The sequence below is a fragment of the Ornithorhynchus anatinus genome, chromosome 16, assembly GCF_004115215.2.
Source record: "Ornithorhynchus anatinus isolate Pmale09 chromosome 16, mOrnAna1.pri.v4, whole genome shotgun sequence".
Lineage (NCBI taxonomy): Eukaryota > Metazoa > Chordata > Mammalia > Monotremata > Ornithorhynchidae > Ornithorhynchus > Ornithorhynchus anatinus.
The window spans coordinates 22,950,051-22,976,340 of record NC_041743.1 but is presented as its reverse complement, the minus strand read 5'-3'; the positions used below and the strand labels follow the sequence as shown (position 1 = coordinate 22,976,340).

Genomic DNA, 26,290 nt, shown 5'->3' with positions numbered 1-26,290 from the left:
GCTGCAATTCAGTGGTAGGTTCTAACTTCCCTTTTATGTGTTTGGTCCCTTGAGAACTCAAGCTGTATATTAATAACACTGCATTAAGATACCCATCCAAATTTACTTTACTGTCGGTCTCTCCCTCTGGACTGTAAACGTCTCGTGGATAAGGAATGTGTCTACCAACTCAGTTGTGTGGGTATTCTCCCAATGCTTACTATGACGTTCTGTAGGAAAATGAAAATGAACCTGAAAATACAGTAAATGCTCAATATATACCGCTGATTGATTACAGAAAAAACTCTAGGTGTAGAGACCTGTGAAAAGGAAAGGGCTGGCCAACGGGTAGGTCAGCACTTCACTCATTTTAGGGTTTAAGCAGAAATATACTAACTTGTCCCTGGGGAACTCCCATTTTGGATCCTCTGGCAACTCATACTCTGAGACCCCGGCTAGCATTGGAGCATCGGCAGTTGATGAGAGACGGGTTGTTATCCGCACGAGAGGCGTATTGGAGTTCATGGAAGAGCTGGAGTCTGCAGAAACCTATAATGGGAATACAAAATGCAAAAAACAACAGATGTAATCTCAGTCCTGTTGGGGAGAGTACAGCAATGCACCCTAGGCCAGCCAGTCACAGGAATTGTTAAGAAATTCAATGAAAGGTGGTCAAAGCTAGGATCTTCCCATTGAGATAAACGTATCCGAAAAGGATTTTGACAAATTTAGCTTTTCTACTGAGCACTGTTGTGAATACATTAAACTACCAATAGATGTGGGTTAAATTTAAACTTTTACTAGTAAAAGTATATATATATATATATATATATATATATATATATTCTGTACTAATGAGCACATTTTATTGATAATTCATCCCATATCATCTCCAGAAATAGTGAGTAAAGGGAATACTTTCTTTCTGCTGTGGTAGGATAGTTTGGGAATTCATTTTGTAGGATATCACAATGCAATTCTTATGAGATTTGTTCTGAAGCCTTAGCTTTACTTTATATTTTAAGAAAATAGTCTTATGATTCTCATCCACCTGCTAGATGACTGACATCACCCTCACTCATCCTATTCCAGGTTTTCCAACCCTTCCCCTCCCCTCAGCACTGTGCTCATTTGTATATATTATTTATTACCTTATTTATTTTGTTAATGAGGTGTATATCGCCTTGATTCTATTTATCTTGATGATGTTGTTTTGTTTTGTTCTGTTTGGCTTTGCTGTCTGTCCCCCTGTTGAGACTGTGAGCCTGTCACTGGGCAGGGATTGTCTCTATCTGATGCCAAATTGTACATTCCAAGCGCTTAGTACAGTGCTCTGCACATAGTAAGCACTCAATAAATACTATTGAATGAATGAATGAATGAATGTTCATAGCTAATACTTTTACTCTTGAATCACGAATTCTCATGCTCTTGCCTGTCTTTCTTAGAACCTGTTGACAGATGTTCCCAGAGCTGTGGCCCATCATCTTCAACTTCAGAAAGTAGTGAAGGCAGTATATAACCCCTGTAGTGAACAGCCTCCATTAATCATACTCAGTATGTGAGGTGGAGGAGTCTCCCCTGCATCATGAGAAAAGCCAGGGTTGGCTCCACAGCTCAAGGGAATGATATGCTTGGTTCATTTGGGGCCTGCTTAGGTGATTGAGAGAATAATCCTTCCACTCTTCAGTTCCCGGATAGATGCACCTGTCATCTCTTGTGTTAACGTCTTCCTTTTAGATGGTACGGGGAACACACGTGAGTCACTTGCTTGAAGATCATTTGGGGATATGAACTGCCTGCTGAATTGAAACTATCAACCACTGTAAACATGTCATACATTAGGCAGCTTAAATAAATATGCATTTTGTTTTTTTTTCTATGGGGATGGTGGTGGTTAAAGTTACACATCAATGCACCAGGCTGGCTTGCTTTATCTTTAGAATTTTCCTATATTGTGCCTTCTTAAATTTGTAGGCACTTGTTTAACAAGATGGACAAGAAACCCAGATTTGCTAAACGAGTCTGAAGTTACTTCTTACACCTTAAAATATGGACTCTTCAAGGCTTCTAGGATAAGGTTCCTTCCTCTTACACCGTTTTCTATTCACAAATTCTAATTCTCTTCTCTTTATAAAGAGACTTTATGACAAAATGATGGAAATAGGTTGGAAATTCCTGAAGAATTTTAGGAATGTTTGGAAATTTTAGGAAAAAAATTAATTAGACCATTAAATTCAAGGAGATAAGCCATTTTTAAGAGCAGGATGTCCATATTCTTTGAACTGTGAATTTTTTTCCCCAATCACAGCATCGTTCATAAGTAACTGGTGCAGTATTTTATAATCTAGCACGACCCCTGTATTCTACCACTCCACAAAGAAGTTTGTACATCTGAAATGCCAACAAAGTGGAGGTTCAAATCATCAGAAATGATCTGCTTCGTCGTTCGCCTGCCTCTTTTTCAATGGGAAGATCTGAAAAGCAATGGTGTGTTACTGCATTGAAAGCATAAATAGTCAAAGGGACTGAAGAACAACACAAGCAAGACCTTTGATCCCACATCAGGTTGACTGAAGTTGCTCTAGAAATGTATCTTTTCAAGTTTCATGGGTCTTATTCAGGCAAGGTTACCATTTTTCATAGGCGATGACAATTTTGTAAGAAAAATAGTTTGAAAAATGGTTTAAATTTATATGCTAACCAATTCAAACAGATGTTTTATGACTTAAGTTGCTAGTAAATGTATGAGAAATTTAGCTATTAGTGTCTCAGTTTAAGGCCACTTCCCCATTTTTATTCCTCTCCATCGCAGTCCTCAGTTCTGAGCCACTCTTTCCCCTCTCAAGACTTTGATCATACAGACAGGAGACCACAGATAGGTATAAGGTCCTCTCTTACATTTCTGGCAAAAGGGGCCCCACAGAAAAAATTGCTGAATTTAGAAAAATGAATTACAGGGAGAGGATCACTTCTGTTGCTGTTTATTTGCTAAACTCAGATAATGCAATTGGTCTACTGAAATGAACACAGAAATGGGGGTCATGGGACCCAGGTTCTCATCTTTGCTCAATCACTTGCCCTCTGACCATGGGCAAGTCATTTAACTTCTTCGTGCCTTGTTTTTCTCATTTGTAAAATGGGGATGAAATACCTGCTTTCCCTCCCACTTGGACTTTGAGCCTCATGTGAGATAGGGACTATTTCCGATCTGATCGTATTGTATCTACTCTACACTTAGCATCTACATTTGTAAGCAATGAACAAATATATTATTATCATTATTATGAAAAGTCTTTTCTGTTTCACATGTGATCTTCAAATTGTCCTATCACTTTTAAGCTAAACAAAGCACGTCATCTTGATCAACAAATGCCAGGCTTTATTTATAACCAATAAAACGGCCATGGCATTCAGATTTGGTCATGTGACACAATGCATTTATTATCTTGCCATGGGTCTGATGTCTGGGTGAATATTTGCCTGATGGCATTGGAAGCGATAATCAAATATCATGAAACTATTGGAAGATTTAAAATAAAACCTTTTTTACTTGATATTGCATTTGATATTTCTCAACCAAAAATTGGGGTCAGGCTGCTTGGCAATTATGTAGCTTTCAGACATTTGTGACTAAACATGCTTTGTAAAAAGTACTCGTATGAGGGAAGAGGTTCCCAAATTCCTACATATCAATTCTCAAACATTTTTATTCAGCTTAAAAATACTAAACACTAAATCTCGATTTTCCATTTTTTGAACCTTTCCTCAAATAGGATTAAAAAATGATTATGTAAGAGTGTGGAATAGAGCTTCTGTTGGGCAACCACACACGCAAAGATAGAATTTCACTTTCTACTGTGTCATCTTGGAATGTAAAGTTCAGGTCTCCCTCCCCCAACCACAAAAACCTATATCTTCATCCAATTCATATTCAAAATTAATAAACATGCATAGCAGGTAATCAGGACCATAGTGAAAACTTGGTGGTACTTTTGATAAGTAAGGCAATAAAAAACAATTACAAGCATTCCGTAAGGCTACAAACCAGAACAGAGTCTCAACTGTGGGCAAAGGGTTCTGGTCCATTAGGCCACATTCTGCCTTTAATAAATAAACTCGCATGGCTTTCAATGGCCGTTGTGTCTCTGAAGGTAGAATGCAGCCAGCTGGATAGCATAAAGGAGATCTGGTATTGATGGTAAAGGCAGTTTTTATGTAGATTAGAAAATAAATTCTCATCCTTCCCCCCATAAAAATTCTGAATAAATCCTAAGGTAAACACTCAACAATAATAATAACACCATGACTCTGTAGAGCATATTCATTTTCCTGAGGCAGCTTCACATCAATCATCTCATTTTTCCCTCACAACATCCCGGTAAGGTAGGGAGAGGCAGGAAAAGAACAAGAAAGTATGCCAGAACTATAAAAAGACACTGAATCCAATAAGTCTGTCTACTGAAAGAAATCGTAATTCTACCTCCATGCTTTTCACTCTGTGTTTTATTCCCTTTGGGTTCATAAAAGTGACCAGTTTCTCAATTTATTTTCCTTTGAGCTCTAGAGTCTAGGCTTGGTAGATTATTCCCTTCCAGGGGAATCCTGCATGGAATTCCATGCTTCATCTCAACTTCCTATTTCCTGGATCAGGTCCTGGGGGTCATTTATGTTGTTCTACTTTATTAAGCCCCTGAAATTTTCCTGCACTATTAGATTTCGGAAGATTTCTCTTTTTTCCAGAAAGCAGCTTCTTTTCCCCTTAAATGTTCCTGCAAATTCCCTAATTCTGCATTCCTTATCCAATTTCACTTATCTTCCTATTAATCGGGCTAATTAAATAATTGACAAAGAACAAAAAATACAGCCTTCTGAGAAACTCCTTCCCAGCCCCAAATTTTGGCAAAACTCGCTCATTCAAAAGGCTTCCAATGAAACCTTCACTGCTCAGAATCTATTTACCATGTGCCATAAATCAGGCTTTTAACTGGAGGTACCTCTAGTCTATGTGTTTCCACGGTGTTTCTGGAAGATTAGGAAAGGATTTAGCAGAGAAAAGTGGGAGGGAAGCAACAAACGACTGGGCTAACCACTAGATTATGGGTACAGCCAGCTGACAAGTCACTGAGAATAGAGCACCCTGAGCCCCGGAAACAAAGAATGACTGTTACAAGTTCTCACCACTTTTGTGGAGAAAAAAAAAGCTTTTACTCACAAGGAAGAAGAAACGCCTGTTGTTGAGCAGAAGTCTACAGTACCTTTTTTTATGATATTTATTAAATTCTTACCACGTGCCGGGCACCATACTAAGCACTGGGGTAGACACAAACTAATCAGGTTGGACAGAGTCCTTGTTCCACATGGGGTTCACAGTCTGCATCCCCATTTTACAGATGAGGTAACTGAGGCAGAGAGAAGTGAAGTGACTTTATGTATATTAATGTCTGTCTCCCCCTCTAGACTGTGAGCTCACTGTGGGCAGGGAATGTGTCTGTTTGTTGTTGTATTGTACTGTCTCAAGCGCTTAGTACAAAGTAAGTGCTCAGTAATTGCGACTGAATGAATGAATTTTCCCAAGGTCAGAAGACATGCGGAGTCGGGATCAGAACCAGGTCCTTCTGATTCCCAGGCCTGTGCTCTATCCATTAGGCTAAACTGCTTCTCCACATGATTCACTTGAAATGGAACCACCATCCTCTCCTAGATCAGAAAACATGATCCTCCTAAAACTATTTTTTTCCTAACCTGGAGCCAGGGATTTTCCGACTTGTCTGCTGTGTGACCTTGGGTAAGTCACTTATCTTCTCTGTGCCTCATTTATCTCATCTGTAAAATGGGGATTAAGACTGTGAGCTCCATGAGGGATAGGGACTGTCCCATCTCTTTAGCTTGTATCTACCCCAGCACTTAGAACAGTGGTGACACAGTAAGCATTTCACAAATACCATAATTATAAGGTCAAGGGATTTCATTTGATTCCATAACCCAAGCAAGGACATTTTACAGTGGCTTGATACTCTGGATCCCGTTCTGACATCTCCATTTTGATATGAAACCACTGGGAGAGTAGAAAGACCACTGCATTGGCCCCAAACTTGCTAGTTGTCATTCAAATTCTAGTTTGTAGCCTTTGTTGGAAACTACTGGAAATCCAAAGCCACACCAGGTGAGCTCCCCTGGCTGTAAGAGTGATGGGATGGGAGGCTGGAAGGGGTAATGGAGAGATCAGGCAAGGGAATCCTGGAAGACAGCTAAGCCATCCATGAAAACTCTTTTCCCAAAACACTCTGCGGAGCCAGTGAGTTGCTCACAGCCTTGTAAGATTTCATTAGACCGATCACCTTTCCAAAATGCAGGAAAGAACCGAGAGTCTATGATGTCCATCACGTCACTTGATGCATTTGTTTTCCTCCTTGAGGTTTTCCTTTCGAGGTCTTTGGAAATACACTTACCAATCCACATAACCTAGTCTCTCTAAATAATAATAATGTTGGCATTTGTTAAGCGCTTACTATGTGCAAAGCACTGTTCTAAGCGCTGGGGTAAATACAGGGTAATCCGGTTCTCCCACGTGAGGCTCACAGTCTTAATCCTCATTTTACAGATGAGGTAACTGAGGCACAGAGAAGTGAAGTGACTTGCCCACAGTCACACTGCTGACAAGTGGCAGAGCCGGGATTCAAACCCATGTCCTCTGACTCCCAAGCCTGTGCTCTTTCCACTGAGCCACGCTGCTTGTCTAAATGCCTACCCTTATCTCGCCTGAACAAATCACTGTCGAATTCTATGGTAAACCATATGACTTAAGAGAAGGTAGGTATATTTAAAATGAACGGGTCACCGTTATGCAGTTGAAATCTTTGACTTCAACTCTATATTTAGATCCAGGGCTTACGTCTACCCTACCCATCAGCAAGCCGAAAGCATAAAGGGTAAGAAAAATATTTTGATCCAGGAGCACCTTGGGGAATTTGATGGTATATTTTGTTTCTTTGAGAATTTCTGTAAGAACGAGCTCAGGGTTGGACTATCTTGTCAATTTCAATGACTGGATGATGTGCCTTCAGCCACACTGGGGAAGGCTGGAACCTACAGCGTAGAGATTGACTTTGGGAGGTTATACGTGGGTATGCGTTTTGGGGATCTAGGATGGTGGCTAGTTGAATCATTCATGCACTGGTCTTTTGGGTAGGGGGACGGATAGCACTCTCCATCGTCCCCAATTCCTGGAACAAAGAGCTAGTCCCCTAGGGGCTCAGGGCAGAGCTACATTGTGAATCTCTATGAGAGAGATTAAGCTTTCTGATCCTAAATTTCCATATCTTTAAATGCCCTGTTGCTATTCTCTCCCCTTTCCTCAGCTGCAAAACAGGAATTAAAATCCTGCTCTATTTTCCCCCTTAAACTGGAGCTTCGTGAAAGACAGGGATCGAGTCTGATCTGCTTATATTTTAGGTACCCCAGTGCTCAGTACAGTGCTAGGCACATAAGTGCTTAAGAAATACCACCGTTATGAAAAGCCTGCAACTCCTCCAAGTAATGCGTCTGCCTGTGTATCAACAGACCAGCCTATCCATCCCCATTCCATTGGCTTTCTGCAAATAGTTAATGTATAATGACATTAATTTAGAATACATAGCTCAACACTCAGCCTCTGGGTGAAAAGTAGGTATGGGCCCAGCAATGTCTTCTGTTACAAAGGGCCCACAGAACCCGACATTCCACATAGTGAATCAATCACTAGAGAGTATTTCTTGAGAGTCTACTGTGTAAAGAACCCTTTATTGTGGTAAAATTAATAGTCATGAGCCCTGTCTTCAAGGAGTTGACAGACTAGCAGGGGAGAGAGAAACTAAAATAAAATATATATTGGCAAAAGTGATGAGTATTGACATGTGTACATAAGTGTTAGGCAGGGTGTTAGTACCCAAGTGTTTCACTGGCCACGGAAGTGTCAAAGTGGCAGTTGGGGGATATGAGGTGGAGAAACTCGAAATTGGTCAGGGAAGAATCCGCCTGTGGGAGATGTGACTTCAGACAGGCCTTTGAAGATGAGAAGAATAGTGTGAAATGAAGTGAGAGGGAGTGCCAGGGAATGAGAAGGGCACGAGCAAGAGGTTAGGATGGGGAAAGACCAAAATGAGGCATAGTGAGGTTAGAGTGAAAGGAATGAGAAGTGAAAACTGGGGTGTAGTGGGAGAAGAGAGGAGATAAGTAGGTGGAAGAAAGCTGACTGGAGCCAATGGTCATGGGCTTCGGCTTGATGCGGAGAAGAATGGGCAACAACTGGAGGTTTTAGAAGAGGGGGGAGATGTGAATAGAGTGTTGCTTTAGAAAAATGATATGGGAAGCAAATTGAATAATGGACAGGAGAGGGGGTAAACTGAAGGCAGTGAGGTCAGCAAGGAGGCTGATGAGTTACTCAAGCAAGGATATTACAAGTGCTTGTACCAGCACGATGGCCATTTGGTTAAAGGAGAAGGAGTGGATTCTGGAAGAACTGACAGGATTTGGCAAAAAAAACCCAACTGAATTTGGAGCCTTAAAAAAGGGGAGGAATCAAGAGAATGCCAAGATCACTGGTTTGGGAGGAGGGGAAGGGTGTAGATTGTAAGATCCTCCCACTGAGGGCAGGGATCAAGTCTCCCAACTTTATTGAATGTACTCGCCAAAATGCTTGGAATAGTGCTCTGTACACAGTAAGCACTCAATCAATTTCATTGACTGATTGAGGTATGCTCCTTCTGGACAGGGAAAGTGCCTACTAAGTCTGTTATATAATACTCCACCCAAGTGCTTAGCACAGTGTTCTGCACACAGTAAGCGCTCAATAAATACGATTGACTGAAGAAGAACAGAGATGTTCAGTCCCTTGGTCACAGGATATTCCCCTAACCCCGATCAACCATCTCACAATGCCTGCTGCTGATCACATTGGGACCAGATAAGAGAATGTGGATGGTTCTCAGACATATGTCCTACTGATGGAGGGACAACCTAACTCTTCGCCCCAAAACAAAAGTTCTCCGCAAGTAATCAGTTTAGGATTTTGCTTGTCTCGTCACTGATAAGGCAGCAGCAGCCCCCAGCAACTCCTTCAATTTCTAAACAGACCCGTTTCGGGATGAGCTGCTCACCCCAAATGGGGAAGTGGTTTGAAAAGAACTCCTAAGCACTGTCTGCCTCACCAAAGCTCACCGCCAGCTAGAACCAGAGAGTTCTTCATCTTGGCATAAAAGGTAAGTGACCTGCCCATATGTGGCATCATTTAACCAGTTCAGGCTATATTCAAATCTCCTCTGCTGCTCCCATCAAAAAAGCTCTGGGTATCAAAACATAAGGATGTCCTGAGTGAAAATGCCTATTCAATTACTCCAGCACCATATGCCTGCCTAACAAACAGCCTCTGTTTTCTTTTCAACAGACCTGTGTAAGATTCTCTGTAACATAAGCCCTTTTTCGAGCACGTGGATGGTCAGAGACTAACAGAAATTACTAGTCCTCCCCGGCTGGCAGGGATGGGAACCGAGAGCAGGCCTGACTCGCTCATGGACATTAGCCCCAGCAGCTAAACTCACCTAGAATATTGCAAACACATTCCTTTTATTGGTTTTTTTTTAGCACAGAGAGTGCAATATGGAGAGGCAGAAAAAGGTTCAACATTGGAAGATAAAGAAATTATGGAATCATGCAAAGAGTGCATTTTTCTGAAAGGCCAAGTGACAGCCGAATCCTCCCAAAGCTGCAAAAAATGCCTAGTAAGAACTCTCTGGAGATGTAGAATGGCACTGTAAACTGGATATTCATTTTAGCTCAATGAACGTGAAAAAGTTCAGAAAGCTGAGTTTACTTTATTTGCTCTAAAGAGAGAAGCTGAGTCCATTAGGTGTGTACAATTTCTTGGAACCCAAATTTGATGGATGATTTCATTGATGGCCAGCATTTTCAAAGCCCCCTTCGTCATAAGACGCTGCTCTGGACAGAGTGAAAACCAAAGGCAGGCCAGCAGTGGGCAGGGGCAGATTTGCAACAAAGAGGTCTTGGCATAGGATCTTTCTAAACACCCCACTTTTTGATCAGAGGAAGGCTTAATCTCTTGGGACTTCAGACTGCATTGGTGACAGGAGAAAGGCACGCCAGTTATTTCTATGGTATTTTCTCTGTCATCAGTATAGCTGCAAGTCATTATGAAGCTTTTCATCCAGGCTACAGTCCAATAAACTTCTTTTATCTAGGCACCTGATATATATCTCCTTCTCAAGTTAAGTAGCTATGCTTGAGAAGCTCTCTTTATGAGGGACAATTGATGCATTTTTTTTTAATACAGAGAGAACCTAGATGTGTCACTGTCCCTTCTAATAGTATAATCACCTCCCAGAGGTTTAATTCACAGGGATGTTGGTATTCCCAGGATCATCACACCCAGATGGCTTTGTCTCCCTCTCTCGTGATTCAAAATACTCAACCAGAGCAATTACATTCCAAATCAAACAAATGTAAGCATTGTTGAAAACTGGAATAATGGACTGAAATATTCCTCTCCCTTATAAAGCAGGTGGGAGGAAGTGGCCAAATCATGGTTCCAGGATTATGATGCTAGGAATCTGGGCAGAGAGAGAGGAAATAATAATAATGATGGTATTCACTAAGCGCTTACTATGTGCTAGACACTGTTCTAACTGCTGGGGTAGATACAAGATAATTGGTTGTCTCTATACGCTAGGCCATGCTGCTTCTCCAAATAGTGGCAAGCGCACCGGTGCCCCTGCACAGTGAAATATGATACTCAAATTTATATTAGAAGAGCAATGGAAGGTGATTCCCTTGGTCAATCAATCAAACAATTGAATTTATAGAGTGCTTACTGTATAAACTTAGGAGAGAATAATAGTTGGTAGACACGTTTCCTGCCCACAATGAACTTACAATCTAGAGGGGAAGGCAGGCAGTAATATAAATAAAGTACGAATATGAAGAGAAGTGCTGTGAGGCTGAGGAAGGGGTGAATAAAGGGTGTAAATCCAAGAGCTAGGGAGACGCAGAAGAGAGTGGGAGAAGAGGAAAGGAGGGTTAAGTCAGGTCAGGCCTCTTGGAGGAGATGTATTTTTAATAAGGTTTGGAAGGTGTGGAGAGTGATCGTCTGTTAAATATGAAGAGGGAGGGTGTTTCAGGCCAGAGGCAGGACATGGATGAGAGATTGGCGGATAGATGAGATCGAGGTACAGCGAGTAGGTTGGCATGAGAGGAGTGAAATGTATGGGCTAGGTTGTGGTAGGAGAGCAATGAGGTCAATTAGGGGCCAAGGTGATTGAGTACTTTAAAGCTGCTGGTGAGAAGTTTCTCTTTGGTGACTGACTGACCTGACTCACTAACCAACTGCAAGGTCGGGATGAAACCCCGAGACATCAGGAGGTCTCCAAGGAGCTGGAGACAACCCCGTTCCCGGAGGATGAGATTATTCCGGGCAGAGAAGGGATTTGGCCCAGTCTGAGGCCAATCAATGTGCCATGACAGTCTCCTTGTTTACAGAAGGTCCCATCAAAGGATGCCAATGTAGAACCTGGATGGTATTTCTGGAAAAGTGTGGTTTATGAGTAAATAGGAGCATATTAGTAAGGGAGAGTGGGATGCAAGGGGCGGCAACGGAGAAGCAAAGGAACAAGTGGACAAAACCTGCACAGTCAGAGTTTGTGTTTTCAAAAATGACTTCTCAAAAAACAACAAGATTCCATTCAAGTAGGATTCTGGGCAATTTGGACAATTGGACGAGCCAATAAAGAGAAAAAATCCCCCCCCATGCCCCCCCCCCCGCCAACTAAACTGGATCACAGTTCCCCCAATTTTTTTTAAAATGTCACAAATAGAGGAGCATTGTGGGAAGAGAATGTGTAGGTTTATATTTGTATTGTTGTAAGAATAATAGTAATGATGGTATTTGCTAAGCACTTACTATGTGCCAAGCACTGTTCTAAGCGCTGGGGTAGATACAAGGTAATCAGGTTGTCCCACGTGGGGTTCACAGTCTTAATCTCATTTTACAGATGAGGTAACTGAGGCACAGAGAAGTTAAGTAATAGTCCCAAATCACACAACTGACAAGTGGAGCAGCTGGGATTAGAACCCGTGACCTCTGACTCCCAAGCCCGGGATTTTTCCACAAGGCCACACTGCTTCTCTTGACCTCCCCCAAGCACTTAATATAGTGCTTTGCACACAGTAAATGTTCAATAAATACAACTGAAAGGTCAACAACGAGACAGCATATCATCTACCTTACCATTTAGCCTGTTTTGTGACATCTTTTAATGCATTCATTAGGCTAAGCAACTGCAATAGAGTGCTTTTCAAACATAGCCATCTCTTAAGTCTATCTTTGTAGTTTAGAAATATATTTATTTTTTTAAAACTTCTGAGCAAGAAAGGTTGTTCCCTAGATTTAAATAAGCAAGGAAATAAACAAATAAATGCAGTACAGACACCCCCTTCCTCTTAAAGACACAGTTCTCTCCTTATTCCTCACAACTTTCAACTAGAAAGCACCAGATCTCGAAACCGAAAGTATTATTCCTGTACCTGGTAAGGGTGCATCTCCTTCTAAAAGCTTCAACTTTCTCATTTACCAATAGATGAGGATAATTATTCCTACAGACACTTCTACACTGTTTCTACTTACAGCTCTATGATTATCAACATCAATTCAGGTTCACTGGGATCCAGACTTTGAATCTAGTTTTTAAAGGAGGGTGAAGTTGCCCAATTAAAGATTCTTCTGCCACTTGATTGTTCAAGATTCGGAAGCCCACATAACATTCCTCCGGCTATCAGCAGGATCATCAGGAATTCTATCACCATAACCACCCGATACTGGCTGACAGGTTTGCATCAGAGTAAGTTTCTTTAAACTCTTTATCTACTTTCTGTTACCTGTCTCCGCAGGGGGATACGCTTTGTCAGCTTATGCACTGCAGGCTGGCTACTGAAGTCAGGTTTCTCGGTGGTGGTCTTCATACGGCACACGATGACGACCACCATCATACAGGCAATTAAGAAGACCCCAACGCAGTAAATGGCTATCTCCAGGTAGTCTGGGGATGCTGTGATCTCCTTTTCTTTTACGGGTGCTAGATCCAAATTTTCGGGGAGGAATAAACAGGCCACAGAGTTAGAATCTGGCAGTGACATTTTTAAGCATAATTCATGGAGCCAGATGAAAATAATTATATACAGCAAGAGACACATTTTGAAATGACATTTAGAAAAAACCTAGGGGTTGGCATTTCCTGGTTAGTCCACTTCTTCCAAACTACTTTAAGTTTCTCTTTCCTTTCCCTTTCTCTAACTCCCTGTCTCTCTCTTGCAGATATATATTATGCATTTATTATATGTACTATATGCAGGGAGGGAGAGAGAGAATGGATGAGAGAGAATGGATGAGAGAGAATGGATGAGAAAAAGAATGAAAGAGAGATTCTGAGAAAGCCCAAATGTGAAAGGGAGTCAGAGACAGAGAAAGTGAAGAGGTAAGATAGCTTTAGAGAGAGAGTGGAAGGGAGAAGGAGAAAAGTGGAAAGAGGAGAAAAGTAGCTGAAAAGAGAAAAAAAGAGAAATAAGGATGTAGGACAGGGAAGGGGAGAGAGTGAATGCTGGAGAAATGTTGCAGGCAGATGGGAGGATGGATGAAAGGGGCGAAGAGACTCCACTATACTTAAAAAAGAGCAGAGGACAATAGATACAGAGCAAAAGGATCTTGAAAAGGGGACTTTAAAGGCAAGTGGAACTGAGAAAAGAGGGCCAGCATATGAGCCCAAAGAAATAAGAAGAGACCTGATGAACGGCAAAGGGGAGAGAAGCAGATAGCTTAACACAAAGGATGAGAGACCCAGATGGAGTGAGGAGAATTGGCAGAGGAGAGAGGAGGAGAGGGATCCAAACAAAGACAAAGAGAGCAAAGACCAAGGCCCAGAAAAAGAAGAGGAAAAGTACAACTCTAGCGGGTTCTTGGCAAAGACCAGGTATTTAAGCTAGGCTAAATAAGGGCCTGGGCTCCTTCCCCAAGTACTTTTTGTGAAGCATCTGTACCTGCTAGGGCAGTGAACAGCACATTACAATGGGCAAGTTGCTCAATTCTCTTTTGTATCTTTCCTTTGACTCTCTAAAAAATTGCCCAGAAAACACATATGTGGGTAGGAGAGTTTCTGAGGAAACCAAGAGGAGTAATTCCTCCACTCAAACTCTCTCATTGTTTGGGTGAATTAGGAGGGAGATTTCTTCAGTTTATTTAGACAAGCTTGTTCCAAAGGAGAAATGGGAAGATGACTTACTCTAGAGGAACAGAACTACGTATGAAAAGGAAAAAAATATTGATCTATAAACTGGCCTAAAATAAGTTTGAATTCCTAAATATAATTCAACGTATTACTCAACCAAATAAGCAAATGCACATTGCCTAAAGAATGAACTGTCTACAACTTCTCGATAATGACTGTCCAGTGAAATCTATGTTTGTAAAAGAATTCTTAGTTAATTTGGTATCTGGACCAATTGGGGGAAGGGGGAAATGGGTGGGGGGAGAGTGAGTCCCCAATTTATTTTCTGTTCATGTTTTCCTGACATGTCAAACGCATTTCTCTTAAACGAGAGGCCGTTTAGATTTTATTTGAGATCTGAAATCACTTATTTATTCCAGGATTTTTTTTTCTTTTAACACTCCCACAAACATTCCAGAACAATCAGCGGTCAAACTATAAGCAGTGTATTTCCAAATATATTTCTTGTAGCTCATTCTTAGTTAATGCAGTACTCCAGTTGGTTAAATTGGTTAAAATATGGCATTTAGGCATTTGCAGAATGCAAACCATGACAGTAAAAGCAAGCTCAACATAAGTAGGTCTGACTATTTGAAGCAAATGTAGTCATCTCAGTTCACAATGAAAGAGAAAATAGATGTAATGGGGTTTCTCAGGCTAATATATTTTCAAAGGGAAGGAGAAAGCTTACAAGACATTCACAGTATCTTAACTGCACAGCCAAAACCTTTTGAACAATTCATTTACTCTAGATAAAATACACATGCGGATAGGTACTGTTTTCTAAGAGTAAGGAATTCATTCTATGCAGTAGTACATGACGAGCTAGCGAACCACAGACTGTTCAGTTTCTTATAAGCAAGTCAAGTGCAAGAGAGAAAATAGTGATTATCGGAAAGTCAGACTCATGTAAGAAATGTACTTCGGTTAAATATGCAGAGAGCAACAATTTTCAGGCAACAAAGCGCATTGATGTTGGTTTCTCATTGGGGTAGAAACAACATCAACCCTAGGATGACAGAAGCATGCTCTGCAGTAAAAGCAAATTAAGAATTGATTCTATGAAAACATGCACTGAACCGACTCCCCAGAGAGGTAACACACTGCTTCTGTGTACATTGTATTTTGAGGCAATTCTCAGAAGACTTTCCAAAATAAATGGATATGTTTTCTTCAGGTGGAAGAGGTGAAAACCGACCCAGTGGAATTTACCATTAGAAACACTGGAACGCTAGAAAATTTCAAAGTCTAATTTGTTCTTTTGGGAAGGTGGTGGCTAAATATTCGTGTCGACTCAATATTTCACCAAATGCAAATGGATTTTAAGGAGTGCCTTGATGGGATCCGACTCGTACGATCACAAGTGAATTACTGAGGCAACCCCCACCCCCAAAAATCATGGTTTACATGTTTTTCACCTCAACCCAGGGGTTGAGAAAGGGCCATTTCTGAGACAGAAGCTGTGTTCATTTTGTAGCAATCAACCAAGAGGAGAAGAAAAACCACTGAGAGAGAGAGAGAGAGAGCCATATATACCTGGCAGAACTGTCAACCATGCAGAGTGAAAGGATATCCCAATAGAATTACCCGCCAAGCACGTATACTCCCCCGCATCCTCAAAAGTTACATTCCGAATATAGAGAACCTCAATCTCTTTGTCCGTGGTGTTTACACCGGCGGCCTAGAAGACAAAGGGAAGCAAGAAACAAGGCTAGACGACGTAAGGATGATTGTGGACGGGGACAGGGAACCGCAACGGCTTTGCACCTCTGGCCTCGGCAGGTGTCCAGCCAGAGGGAGATTCCGACTCCGCTCCATCCACAAAGCCCACAACCAGAAGGCATTAGCCACAGGACCCTGCTCACCTCAAAGAGGGATCACCAACACCCATCACCAAACCTAAACTCACCACCTAATCATGCATGCAATCAACCGGCATGGAAAAATTCGCCCACAAGGATTCTTTTTCTTTCACTTTTTAAAAATGGGTCGGTATGAATAATTTGCAGTTTCTTGAATCGGCAGGAAGAAGCCCTAGATGGAACACACGTGGGAGGACAAACAGGATGGTTCTTACTTTGCCAGCTGCAATTTCCCTCTGAGGAGAGTGACAGTGATGATGTTGGAATGTCGTTCAGGTCCCAAAGACTCAGGAATGCCAATCGGGATAAAGGGTGGCATCAGAGGGATTTGTCCCTGGCCATAAGACTGAGGTGAATTTGACCACCATTCAGCTGGAATTCTCCCCTCTACAAGTTATTAAACTTAATTATTCAATTGAAATAGGGAAACACACTTGGGAGATACCATTCAGATGTTGGTTTGACAAATCAAAGCGGCGGGGGGTGAAAGTAATGACTTGCCGTGGACAGCGGAACACGTGGACCTTTTACCAATTAACTTCATTATTCTAAAATAAAGTGAAAGAATGAAGATGGAAATTATAGGGAACGCAGCTGGCAAGTATCAAGCATAAAATGAGTGAATTTGTCTTTGGTTGGACAAATCCCTGACATACATATCCTGGTTGGAAAACGAAGCACGATCGAACTCGGCTTCTGAACCAAGAGCTTGGCTTCGAGGGCCTCTTCGGTAAGCTCTCAAAATGTAATAAGTCTGTGGGACTGCGGATGGAAAAACAACAACGCAGCCATCATATGATGGAGGGAAGCATGCTCTCAGGGAAGAAAAAAATTAACTTTTGAAGAACGGCTTCGAACACGGAGAACATTGTGGGCATTTTTCCATGGCTGCTGGCACAATACCAGTTGCGACACCAAAGGAGGATTATTATAAATATACCAAGGCCACAAGAGTTATCCTACAAGCTGCCTGCAGTCTCCCAAAGCACCAAGTCCTTTCAGCGTCTACATCCAGATTTCTTTAAAAAACGTTGTTACCTTGTTCTTTTGGCCAAACAGTGAGCCAGGCAGACTGGTTGGCCTCCCCTATATAATTGGAGACCTTACAAATATATTCTCCAGCGTCCGCCTCAGTCACATTGTACAGAGTCAGCACTTCAGCATTGGAACTATTTATCCCCGAATGCTAGAATAGACCAATAACATAGGAGAACAATGTAACTGCAGTCCGATATGGACCTGATTCTGTCTATGGTCCCACCACCAATACTCCATAAGCAACCTTCTTCTTCCATTTAGAGTCAAAACCAGTATCCAAAGGAAGCATCACAGTAGAACAATTATTAAAAGGCAAAAACAAACCAAAAAAAAGGGTTATAATGGGCCCATTGGTTCCCCAGTTGAATGGAATTATATATGATTGGTGACTTGCGTTTTTTCCCAGTTTTCTGTCATTGGCAATGCCCATCAGACAGAACGCTTAGAAGTGGATGATCTTTAGGGAGAATTTCCTATAAAACAACAGATACAATGAAAAACCTGACTGTGGGTGGATAGGATGCATCAGGGTGGCTGAAAGATACAGCGTTCTGCAGGGAAACCATAGTTATCCCAACTCTATCCTGACTGCATAGCTCCCCTCACCCACCAGCTCTGCATAATTAAGTGCTTAGTAAAAGCTTTTGATGATAAGCACTTACTACAGTGCTCTGCACTCGGTAAGCACTCAGTAAAACCCACTGATCAGTAATAGTAATGCCAAAATGGGGCCTTTGACCTGCAAGAGAAAGTGGGGATAGTTGGGGAAACATTTTTTAATATTCAACATTCTTTACAGGCCTGTAGGTGTAAATTACATTTCTAGAGTCCCATCACTTTGAACAGTTTGCAAATTAATTTCAGGTGTTGATGAAGAACCAAGGATTGGGGGAAATTGACAGATTTCATCTAATTTCACCCTCCCAACACACACACACACCCACACCCACACATATCCATACACACCACAAATATATACTATATATATATATATTCCATAAATCCTATTTTACAGGATTGAATTGTTACCCAGCTGCCTCTTGGGTTTTGGGGAAATGGAAAATCCTTTTTCTTGGAGAAATTGGGGCTATTTTGCCTACCCACATATCAGTTTATTACTTTATACCACCTGCTGCATAGAGTGGGAATCATCCTCCTCCCTGAGCTCCTGTAGGATGGGCAAGGGGAGATGAAAATGTGAAGATTGTGGTAGTCAGCATCTTGGGACTTTCTTTCTGAAAAGGGAGCTTTCTGGAAGGTTGAATTCTGGTATGATGGAATTTTGCTCTATTAACATATAGCTCTTCTCCCATTTCTGTTTATGCCCAGGGCTGACTAGTAAGTTAAACCGACTCTCTTCTGCTTCCCAGCAGAAATGTCAGTCAAGCCAACCCATCTCCAAACCCTTCAGTATAAAAAGCAGTCATCAGTCCAGTGGTTGCCTTTAGATTCAGAAGGTTCTCACCTTTAATACCTTAAGGTACGGTAACCCATCCGGCCCATGTTTACTGCCATTCTTTTCTACATGCTTTATCCACTGAATGTGGGGCTGGGCATCACTGTAAACTTTGCAGACAAACTCCACGTCACCCCCGACCACTGTAGAGGCATTGGCTGGTAACCCCGCTTGGAGGATGGGCCGATGAGGTGATCGTTCTGGAAAAAAAAAGCGGGGGGGAAGGAAAGGAGGAGGAGGAGAAGAGTTGGGGTGGGGGAGGGGCGTTAAGAAAAAAAGAGTAAAAATGCATAAATAAGCAGTCTGCCAAGAAAACTCCTAGTGAACTTGTGCCAAAAAGGCCTCTAAGCCTGTTGGCTGACTCCCCTGAAACAACACTGCAGCCAAACGTCTAACAAAAACTACACTTCAAAGGAGATCACTTGAACACTACACTTGTAGCATAAAGAATGCCCGCTTAGAAAAGAGAAAAGGAGAGAAGCTGTTGTACCCAAAGTTATATGTTCTGTAGGCCACCTAATGAGGGGGAAGTTGGATTTTCTCTTGATTGTCAGCACACCGGGCACTTTGGTGAAGTTTCATTTATTTCAATTCGTGCAAACGACTAACAGCAAGGGCAAGCAAGAAACGTATGTCTCTGCAACTGAGTAAAGGGGACAGAGAGCTAACACCACTGACTTTGGAGACCAAGAATTTTGGGGTTACGCCGCTGGGTGGGACAGACACCCTCAAATTCTCACTAAATATTTTCCCAGACATAATCAACGTTGAGCATCACGGCAGCTACGTATCTCAAGATGGGAGGATGAGAGACCCGTGCCAGCTGTTTTTATGATGACCGAATGAATCTCAGACTTCTTCACTCTATGTACTCCTTCACAATCCCCCTGGCAAGAGCAAAATGTGAGAAGGATTACACAAGGAGCAATTAGCAAGCTCTGAGAGGACAGCAGTCAGAGCCAAACACTGCCGGCCTCTGGGCCCATATTGATGGCCTCACTAGTGAGATGCCCGAGTGGCGTGAGGCATCCGATCGATCTCAAGCTTTGAATGTCTAACACCCTTTCTGTGGGTGGGTTCTACTGGAGTGAGCCCAGACTAACAACTGGGATGGTATCCTTAGCCAGAGCTTGTCCTTTGGGAAATCTTCTAGCGTATTGGGAACAGAGATAGACACCCTGAAAAGTATACCTCGGAAGTGTTTAGCTCAGGGTGCCCAGATTAGGGAAGGAGAGGAATGTTCCCAACGTGCTATATCACCAACGCTGTCTCTTGGGGAATAGTGAGCCCTCCACAAACTATGAGTTGGGAAAACAACTGTACCACTGTTCCCCCTAGACCATAAGCCCCTCGTGGACGGGAAATATGTCAGCCCACTCCATTGTATTGTACTCTCCCAACACTTAGCACAGAGCTCTGCAAACACTAAGGCTTCAATAAGTAACACTGATTGATTGACTAATCGAGTCCCTAGACATGGAGGTGCCTCTTTCCTCTTTCCGTCACACACACTGTTGATTCAGCAGCACCTTCGGGTGCTGTACAGGTGGTTGATAGGACTGGAAGGTTCAATAACTGGCCAAGATCCTGCCCCACAGCTACAGAAGCAGAAAGTGAACCCATGTGGTATTGACAAGTCTAAAAACATTGATTCAAAGAGGGCAGAAGACTACAACCGCTTTCAATTCAAAAGGCACTGAAAATACCCACGTTTTCCACAACATGGTTATCACCAGAGAATAATAATAATAATAAAAATGGTATTTGTGCTTACTCAGGGTCAGGCACTGTACTAAGCACTGGGGTGGATAACAAGCAAATCAAGTCGGACACAGCTCCTGCCCCCGGAAGGGCTCACAGCATCAACCCCCATTTTACAGACAAGGGAAATGAGGCACAGAGAAGTGGAAGTGATTTGCCCAAGGTCACCCAGCAGACTAGTGGCAGAGTAAGGATTAGAACCCATGATCTTCTGACTCCCAGGCCCCATGCTCTATCCACTACATTAGAGAAGCAGCGTGGCTCAATGGAAAGAGCCCGGGCTTGGGAGTCAGAGGTCATGGGTTCAAATCCCGGCTCTGCCACTTGTCAGCTGTGTGACTGGGCAAGTCACTTAACTTCTCTGGGCCTCAGTTCCCTCATCTGTAAAATGAGGATTGAGACTGTGAGCCTCATGTGGGACAACCTGATTACTCTGTATCTACCCAAGCACTTAGAACAGCGCTCTGCCTATAGTAAGCGCTTAACAAATACCAACATTATTATTATTATTATTACACCACGGTGAGAAGGTAAGCCTGTCATAGCACACAAGTCATGAGATCAATCTCTGGGTAAACCTTTCCCCCACCACTCCTCCTCCCAGTGTGCAGACGATTACCCACCCTGGTTTCATTCTTGCACCTCCTCTATCTGGCACTCCTGTTGGTTCAATTAAGAAGATGCTTTCTCAAATAATAATAATAATGATTGTGGCATTTGTTAAGTGCTCACCACAAGCCAAGAATTGTACTAAGAGCTGGCATAGATTCAAGATAATCAGGTTGGATTATGATGATGATTATGATGGTGGTGGTGATGATGGCATTTGTTAAGTGCTTACTATGTGCCAGGCACTGTGCTGAGCACTGGGGTGGATTCAAGCAAATGGGGTTGGACACAGTCCCTGTCCCACATGGGGCACATGAGTTTCCCAATCTAACTAGGAGGGAGGACAAGTATTTCATCCTCATTCTACAAATGAGGAAACTGAGACTCACAGAGAGGTGAAGTGTCCTTCCCAGGGTCATGCAGCAGACAGGTGATGGAGCTGGGATTAGAACCCAGATCCCCTGACTCCCAGACCCATGGCCTTACCACTAAGCTATGCTGCTCCTCAATATGGAAAACCATCTCTCTGTCCTGAGACTTTCATTCCATTTCCAAAAGCGTGTCACCCAGAACGCATCACACATTGCGTTTCTGGTCCTCCTGGGTTCTTTCACTTTTGAACCAGTCTCCTAGAGGTGAAAAACTCCTAGTAGTTCACTGACTCAGGACTCCTTCAAGCAAAGGTTTTTTGTTTCCTTTCGATCTAAGTGCCTTAAAGTACAGTGGACCTAAATATTTATTCTTAGAGGCAAAACACTATAAAAACCTAAATGTTATGAGCCAGATCAACTGAATTTCAAATCAAGTGCCTTTCTTAAACATACTTGTTTCCAATAAATTGTTTCACAAGCAAACATTGTGAGTGTAGCTGCAAATAATGATGCCCCGTGAACAATGGGACCTTTCATACAGTCCAATATATTTGGCATGCTCCACGCACCTACTGGGAATTCAGCCGCTGATGCAACACTTAGCTGGGCACTACAAAGCAGCACTCTTGTTTTACTTGTGGCAGAAATGCATTCGAGTTGCAGTTATTAAGTTATTCTATGGCACTACACATTATTTTCAAAAGCCAGGGAATGGTTTAATGCTATTTCATTTGCACATTATGGTCAAATGTGTATAAGTTATTGCTTTATAGTCCTGATGAGAACTTTTTAAAGTTTCTCCTCTTATACTAAATAATCTCTAACCCCCCCCCCCCGCACACACACACACACACCCTCTCTCCCTTTTGGTAGAAAAACTGAAAGCACAATCTCTCTTTAATAGAAACCTTACACCATCTTCCAAAACTTATTACAGCTGCCTTCAGTATAAAGTGAAACCTTAGAGAATGTGATTTAAAATGTTTTTTAAAAGTCAGTAGGCCTCATGTTTCATTTCTCCACATCAGGCTTTGATTTCCTCTGCAACCCTATTCTCTGCCCTTAAACGAGCCAGAGACATCTTGGAAAAAGCCCTAGTATTCCAGCATCAGCCCAGAAGCATGTTTCGTTCAAGTCTATAGCTATCAATGATTTATCCCTCATTGATTCCCGTCAAATGCCTCCCCTCTAAAAAACATGCCCCTACATGACAGTTTTTAGACTCCTGTTCTCAAGTCGGGAAAATTCAGGAGAAAAACAGGCACAAAAGTATTGTTGAAATTCTTCTTCTTCCCCCCTGCAGAGTTTTGCCTGACCCTCAGAACACTAAGCTCTGACTTGAAGCAGCTCAACTCTCAGTGTCTCAATTTCTCCCACTACAAAAGGAGAAGGCTCTTCCCTACCTTCTTCACAGGGATTCGGGTAGGTCCAGTGGGAGACAGTTGCTCTAATACATAATAAAGAACGATAATTCAAGGTTCTTGAGACAAAGAGTCAAGCTTAAAAAGGGCTAAAAGTTGCACATGGACTTATTCATTCATTCATTCATTCAATAGTATTTATTGAGCGCTTACTATGTGCAGAGCACTGTACTAAGCACTTGGAATGTACAATTCGGCAACAGATAGAGACAATCCCTGCCCATTGATGGGCTTACAGACTTATCTACGTTATTGACAAACATCACTTCTTCTGCATAAGGAGTCAGTGTAAACGCCAGGAGATCGGGGACCACATCAATTATTCTATTTATTGAGCACTAACTATGTGGAGAGCACTGTCCTAAGTTCTTGGGAGAATACAATCAAAAAAAAAATACTAGACACACTTCCTACCCAGAAGATAGCTTACAGGCAAGAGGTAGAGTCAGACATTAAAATAAAATATGGATATGTACATAAGTGCTGTGAGGCCAAGTGTGGAGTGAATAACGTGCTTAAAGAGAACAGATCCATTATCTAGGTGACACAGAAGGGAAAGGGCTTAGTCAGGGAAGGCCTCTTGGAGGAGATGTGATTCTATTATGACTTTGAAGGTGAGAGAGTGGAGATCTGTCCTATATGAAGCAGGGGCGGGAGGGCGGTTCCAGGACAGAGGGAGGATGTGGTCAAGGGGTTCGTGGTGATCCAGGTGAGGTACAGTGAGCAGGCTGACATTAGAGGAATGAAGTGTGCAGTCTAGGTTGTAGCAGGAAATCAGCAAGGTAAGGATCTGTTGTAACCTCCCAGCTGCTTCTTCCAGGGCTCAGTACACAGTAGGTGCTCAATAAATATGTGACTGATTAAGACACCATTTTTTGTGGACTGAACTCTCAAATACCACGTAAAACTACAAGTGATGTTTTCTGGATGGGGGAGAACAATAAATTTGGAAAAAAATGAAAAATTGTCAACTGGTGGCCTATATTTCTATTTAATATGGGTGTTTTCAAGAAACAACGTTTCAAGTTCAAGGGGTTGCACATGTGTTGCATATGGAGAGTATGTGTGCTTTTAAAAATAATTACAAGCCCCTTGTGTGAATTCCAGGTTAGGATCTACATTTTAAACAATTCCAAAAGTAGGATGTCTTATGAAACTATTGACGGAGACAAAAGTAAACTTTTAGTAAACACAGGATGAAGAGTTTAAAGCTAGATTTTGGAAGGAGTGCTTTGTAACTGCTCAAAAGTTCATTTGACAGTAAATTCTAGCTTTTGGTTGCCTAAAAATAGAAGTGTTTTTGTTGGGGTTTTTTTTTTTCCAAAAGCCAACTGTAGCAGAATGCCATAGTAAAACCAAATATGACAGGGGGAAAAAACAGCCTGTTTTCTTCCATGGGGTAATTATTAAGTGGGGGGGGGGACCTAGGTGACTTAAAAAATAAATCTTTGTTAATTGACCATTGAAATTTTTATAACATTCCATTCCCACTCTGTACATAATAACATGTTTGCTTAAACAGGTCTACAACTTCTGCTGTAACCCAGTAAAAGGCCATAAAATGTACACCCTAGAAAAGTTACTTAATGTCTTGAAGCTCAGTAAATACTGCATCACTGGTTCCATAAGAATGAGTAGGTTCTTAAATTACCCCTATAAATTCATCAGGCTCAGAGTAACTAGCATCCCAGCACACACCAGTCCTCTAAATCCTTCCCCAAAAGCTCCCAAGCATTTGCTGAAAAGAACCATTTCAAAAGCTGCACTCTGTGACATGGAAATTCTGAGAAGAACTTTAATCACATTGAGGTCCTGACAAAGATTTGGAAACAGACAAGCCTAATGCTTTCACTCACCCATTCATTTAAGCAAGCATGTGTTACATTTCCTGTTCAGTCTTGAAATTAAAATCAAAATTTAATTACAGTTCTTCAAAAATGGCTGCTTCTTAGCAACTATAAGATAGGTGAAAATAAAGTAGTAGATTTCTTTTCACTGTGGAATCAGTGCTTCTTATTTTATGTTATTAAAAAAAAACACATGAAACCAGTGAGCATTAAGCATGATTATTAGCAGAAGGCCTATTAAAACTCTTTGAAGTTTTACGAGGCCAATAATCCAGTAAACGCGTCATGCTAATTGCAATTAGCAGAATTAGTTCAATGCCTTTTCAAAGTTTGGTCTAATTTAGCCAGAAAACTAGAGCAGAATTTTGCAACCATCTTTGAAATTTTTTCTTTCTTCTTCTACATCTCTGTGACTTGTGACACAATGAGAGAGATAAAACGGGTTATTAGGAGAAGAGAAGTTGGGATTGGATGGACCCTTGAACAACCATCAGCCTTCACTGCGGGAGACTCTTTCCATCCGAGATCACATTTAAATTAATCATCTCTCCGTGAATCATCTCAACTTTTTGGCCACGAAGATTTCTTTCGAAAAGAAAACGATAATTGGATGGAAGATGGGCTGTTTTTCTCCACCCCCCTCTCTAATTTTCCTTCCCTGATATAATTCTTCCAGTTTGCAGTTTGGTTGTTCAAGCGTTATCGCTCTCCGTCCGGAAATTTGACGTCAGAAAGTCTTTCGAAACACGGTTGAGATTCCAGGGGGCTCAGAAATGTACACATTCTCAGGGGAGACGGCAAAGTCTGAGAGTCCAAATTAAAGAGATTTAGAGTTTGGGAGAGCTAGAGTTTCTTTGCTCTAGCACAAAATAACAAAATGACTTATGGGGGCCTGCACCGTGTGAAATGTTAGAAGGAAAACAGCACTGATTCCTTTGTGTTTGCTCAATGATGTAGAGAAGCAAAGTAAAGTTTTGGCTGCTGCTGTAAGAGCCTGGAAAAAGCTGAGCAGGTGTAGTCAAAGTGACTCTTCTAATTAACCTCCTGTATGGAGATCTTGGCAAGGAAGTGAGGGCATTGACCAGCTGAGAATCAATTGGGATTTTTCTCCCACAGACTACAGCAGTTCTGCTTGCTCTTCATTATACAATCTCTCGAAGACTTGGATGAGTCTTTCTGGGTTATACTGTTAGAGTGTCCGCTCCCAAGCACTTAGTATTTAGCATTTTTAGCGTTCTTGCACCCTGCAAGCGCTCAATAAATATGATTGATTGAATGACTGATAAACCTCACCTCGGGAGATAATGTTGTGGACAAGAAGCCGGCCAACCGAAGTCTGGAAAATGCCCCTCCTTCCATTAACGTCAGGTAGTGAATGGGGCTGCCACTCAAGGCTTGAAGTAGCTCACGGGAAGAGGATACCGTTCAACTTTCAGGGGAAGGAGTAAAATACGTTCTTTGGATCACAGAAAATGTCCTTCCACAGAATTACATAATTTCCATTTATACAGGTCAGCAAAACCAAAATAGGATTAAGGAAGCAGTGTGGCCTCGCAGAAAGAGCAGGGGCCTGGGAGTCAGGGTTCTACTCCTGGCTCTGTCACTAGCCTGATGGGTGGCCTTGGGCAAGCCACTTAACT

General features: G+C 42.0%; 1 protein-coding gene across 10 annotated transcripts in view; it reads right to left on the bottom strand.

The window, feature by feature from the left end:
* The window catches only part of FGFR2 (fibroblast growth factor receptor 2), a 123,426-nt gene that overhangs the window by 24,598 nt on the left and 72,538 nt on the right, over positions 1-26,290 (bottom strand). For 3 of the 10 annotated variants that reach the window (XM_029080815.2, XM_029080810.2, XM_039914297.1), the window contains 4 exons: positions 18,651-18,841; positions 17,186-17,333; positions 12,898-13,100; positions 377-528 (listed from right to left, as the gene is read on the bottom strand). In XM_029080815.2, coding sequence (XP_028936648.1) covers positions 377-528; positions 12,898-13,100; positions 17,186-17,333; positions 18,651-18,841 — 694 coding nt within the window. Of the gene's footprint in view, positions 1-376; positions 529-12,897; positions 13,101-15,821; positions 15,967-17,185; positions 17,334-18,650; positions 18,842-26,290 lie in introns of all 10 variants that reach the window. The other 7 variants (XM_029080811.2, XM_029080816.2, XM_029080813.2 and 4 more) reach the window with 5 other exon arrangements.